This window comes from Hipposideros armiger, unplaced genomic scaffold, assembly GCF_001890085.2.
Source record: "Hipposideros armiger isolate ML-2016 unplaced genomic scaffold, ASM189008v1 scaffold_28, whole genome shotgun sequence".
NCBI classification, from domain to species: domain Eukaryota; kingdom Metazoa; phylum Chordata; class Mammalia; order Chiroptera; family Hipposideridae; genus Hipposideros; species Hipposideros armiger.
Genome location: NW_017731378.1, coordinates 1,216,419 through 1,220,283, shown reverse-complemented (window position 1 = coordinate 1,220,283; position 3,865 = coordinate 1,216,419). Strand labels below are relative to the sequence as shown.

Sequence of the window (3,865 nt, the reverse complement as noted above, 5' to 3'; positions counted from 1 at the left end):
AGTTCAAGAGACCAGAAGTCTGAAATCAAAGCATCACCAGAGTGATTCTTTCTGGAGGCTCTGAGAAAGAATCTATTCCATGCCTCTTTCCTGGCTTCTGGTAGCTGCTAGCAATTTTTGGCATAGCAGCGTCCCTCCAATGTTTGCTTCCATTGATATGTGGCCTTCTTCCTTGCGTGTCTGTGTACCTGAATCTCCCTCTCCTTTCCCTTATAAAGACACTGGTTATTGGATGCAGGGCACACCCTAATCCTATATCACTTTATGTTAACAGATTACATCTTCAAAAACCCTATTTCCAAATAAGGTCACATTCTAAAATTCTGGGTAGATATGAATTTTGGGGGACAGTATTCCACCCAGTATACCACTGATTATAGAGTATCATCTGAAAATCAGTATGGTCTCTCTGTGTGTATTAGGTGATCTTTTATGAAGATTAATTTGAAAATGAATAGAATGGTAAGATGGTACTTGACATTTTTGTTGGGGTGGTTCATCAAGTTAAGCTAGCTCACACACTCTTTTTGTTTATTTTATTCACATTGTTAAGAAAAAGGCAGAGAAATCTGTGGACAGGAAAGGGTTGGGCAGAGCCTAACTCTTCTGAACTCTGACTCGCATGTCTGCTTTTAATCCAGAGCCAAATAACTATCGGACCATGCATGGCCGGGCAGTGAATGGCAGCCAGTTGGGAAAGGATTACATCCAGCTGAAGAGCCTGTTGCAGCCCATCCGGATTTACTCCAGAGCCAGCTTGTATGGCCCTAATATTGGGCGGCCCAGGAAGAACGTCATCGCCCTCCTAGATGGGTAGGTCAGATTATTTAGCAGTTCTCATACCATTGCTCGTTAAATGTAATGAATTAATGTATTTGTATTTCTCCTGGTTATTTTGGTCTTAAAAAGGCCACAGAGACTTTTTCCATAGTGATTTCCCGCACTCTAAATTAGGACTTCTCCATCCAACAGTGGAATAACGTCTCATCTCTCCAGGCCTTTCACAGTCAGCAGAAGGTGGTGGAATTAGGGAGAGGCATCGCAATCTCCAGGATAGCTTGGAAGGCATGCATTGTTTCAAAAAACACATTTAAAATTACAGCATTTCGTAGCATCATTTTATTTTTTTAATAAAGCAAAATATTATCTACTCTATTCTTGTGTATTCTTATAGAAAATAAAGCTTGACAAAATCCTGGCCAATAAAGCTGAGTTAAAATGTTGAGAAACACTACAAATACTTGTAGATTAAAGCACAACTTAACTGATAGGTTTATTAGCAGATATTCGAGAGAACTGTTGTCATGTGTGATTTATTTAATTTTGACTGAATCTGATAATCATTTTTGAAAGCGTTGGTTATGGATGAGGCTCTATGTTAAATGCTCTCTACCCCAGTCCTGCTGATGGGCCAGCCCAGATTGAATAGTGGGTATAACCCATCCAGGCAGGTTAGGTCCAGGTATGCTGGGTTTGAAGGAATGGCAGAGGGAATGGCATGAGGAAGGCTGAAGAGGTATGTTGAATCCAAGACCCAAAGTGGAGATGCAACTGAAACGGCAAGGGTGGGAGTATGAACAATGAAGCTGGGAGAGTTGGGAGTTCGTCTGGAACACAGAGCACGCACCAAGGCAATACTCTCAGATAAGTATATTTATTCCTGCAAATTCAAAGATGGGTAAGACATTTTCCAGTGACGTGCACCACCCAAGTTAGGTTAGCTACGTGCTATATGAACACAAACAGTATACAAGGAGAGAGAAACCTTTGGCCAACCTCTCAGATGGATGGCCTTTGTGGCTTGCGTACTCGTGTGACTCTCTCTTCTCCCTTTTGTGATGTCTCTGTCTTGATCGAAGCTAATGAACATAGCAGATATTACTGAAGGTTTGGGAAGGCAGCAGGATTTACACTATAACAACATTAACAACCTGAAATTTAGTTTTAGGCATTTTCCTCTTTACAAAGAATCCCAAAGTCCTCCTTCAACTGCTGTTCTTTTCCCACTCTTCNGGCTTGCAGCATCTTTTCATATACGTATTTGCCATCTGAATATCTTCTTTAGTGAGGTGGCTATTAAGGCCTTTGGCCCATTTTTAAAATCTATTTGTTTATTTCTTATTGTTACATTTTAATAGTTCTTTGTGTATTTTAGAAACCAGTTCTTTATAAGATGTGTCTTTTGCAAGTATTTTCTCTCAGTCTGTGACTTGTTTTCTCATTCTCTTCACATTGTCTTTTGCAGAGCAGCAGTTTTCAATTTTAATGAAGTCTAGATTATCAATTATTTTTTTCATGGATTGTACCTTTGATGTCATCCCATATTTTTTTATATATTATATTTTCATTTTCATTCCATTAAAAAATAGTTTCTAATTCCGCTTGTGATTTTTTTTCTTTGACTCTGGATTATTTGTTCAATTTCCAAATATTTATAGATTTCTCAAATTTCTTTCTTTTGTTGAATTCCAGTTTAATTCTGTTGCAGTCAGGGCACATATAAGTACACTATATGATTTTATCCCTTTAAATATATGAGACTTGTTTTATGTCCTAGCATATGGTCTATCCTGAAGGATGTTACATATGCACTAGAAGAGAATGTGTATCCTGCTGCTGTTGGGTAGAGTGTTCTGTGGATATCAATCAGGTCAAGTTAGCTGATAGGGTTAGTCAAGTTTTGTATATCCTTGCTGATTTTCTGTCTCATTGTTCTATCCATTATTGAGAATGTGATATTGAAGTCTCCTATTGTTGAATTTTCTACATTTCTTTTCTCTTTGATCAATTTTGCTTCATGTATTTTAGTGTTCTGTTATTGGTATGTATATATTTATAATTGTTGTATCTTCCCCATAAATTGACTCTTTCATTATAAAATGCCCCACATTGTTTCTAGTAACAATTTTGTCTTAAAGTCTATTTTTCTGATATTAGTATAGTCATTTCAGTCTCTTATGGTTACCATTTGTATGGTATATCTTTTTCATCCTTTTAGTTTCAACCTATTTGTGTCTTTGACTTTAAAGTGTGTCTCTTTAGTTGGATATTACTTTTTTTCAGCTTAACGATTTCTGCTTATAATTGGAGTGTTTAACTTATCTACATTTAATATAATTGTTCGTATAATTGAATTTACATCTATCAGCTTGCTGTTATTTTTTATCCTGTTTCTCCTTTATTGCCTTTTTATGTAAAACAGATATTGTCTCAGATACCATTTTAATTTTTTGTTTTTGTTCTGCTTTAGTTATTTTCATAGTAGTTTCTTATACTACATTTTAACTCATTACAATGATAGAGTGATAATAACTTAATTCCAGTTAAATATAGAAACCTTTACTCCGATAGAATTCTATATCCCCCTCTTCTGTGCCATTATTATTCTAAATATCACATCTTTATATGTTATAAGCCCAACAATACAATTTTCTAGTTTTTGTTTCATGCAAGTCTTATCTAAATTAGTTAAGAGTAATGCATATTTTTAACTGTCTTTTATATTTACCTATATAATTACCTTTACTGGTATTCTCTCTTTCTTTGTATGGTTTTGAGCCACCATCTGGTGTCATTTCCTTTCAACCTAAAAGACTTCCTTTTTTATTTCTTGTACGGCAGATTTTCTCATAATGAACTGTCCTTTGTTTTTCTGGGAAGGCCTAAATATTGCTTTCAGTTTTGAAGGATAAAATGCTGCATATAAAATTCTTGGTTGACTTTTTTCCCTTCAGCATTTGAATATATCATCCCACTGTCTTCTGGCCTCTATTATTTCTGGTATAAATTCAGCTGTTAATTTCATTGTGTTCCCATATATGTGTGAAGAGTCATTTCAGTCTTGAGATTTCCATTTGATCATATT

General features: G+C 35.7%; 1 protein-coding gene across 2 annotated transcripts in view; it reads left to right on the top strand.

Annotated features, from left to right (window-relative positions):
- The window catches only part of HPSE2 (heparanase 2 (inactive)), a 575,409-nt gene that overhangs the window by 344,733 nt on the left and 226,811 nt on the right, over nucleotides 1–3,865 (top strand). For both annotated transcript variants that reach the window (XM_019636465.1, XM_019636464.1), the window contains one exon: nucleotides 642–813. In XM_019636465.1, coding sequence (XP_019492010.1) covers nucleotides 642–813 — 172 coding nt within the window. The remainder of the gene's footprint in view (nucleotides 1–641; nucleotides 814–3,865) is intronic.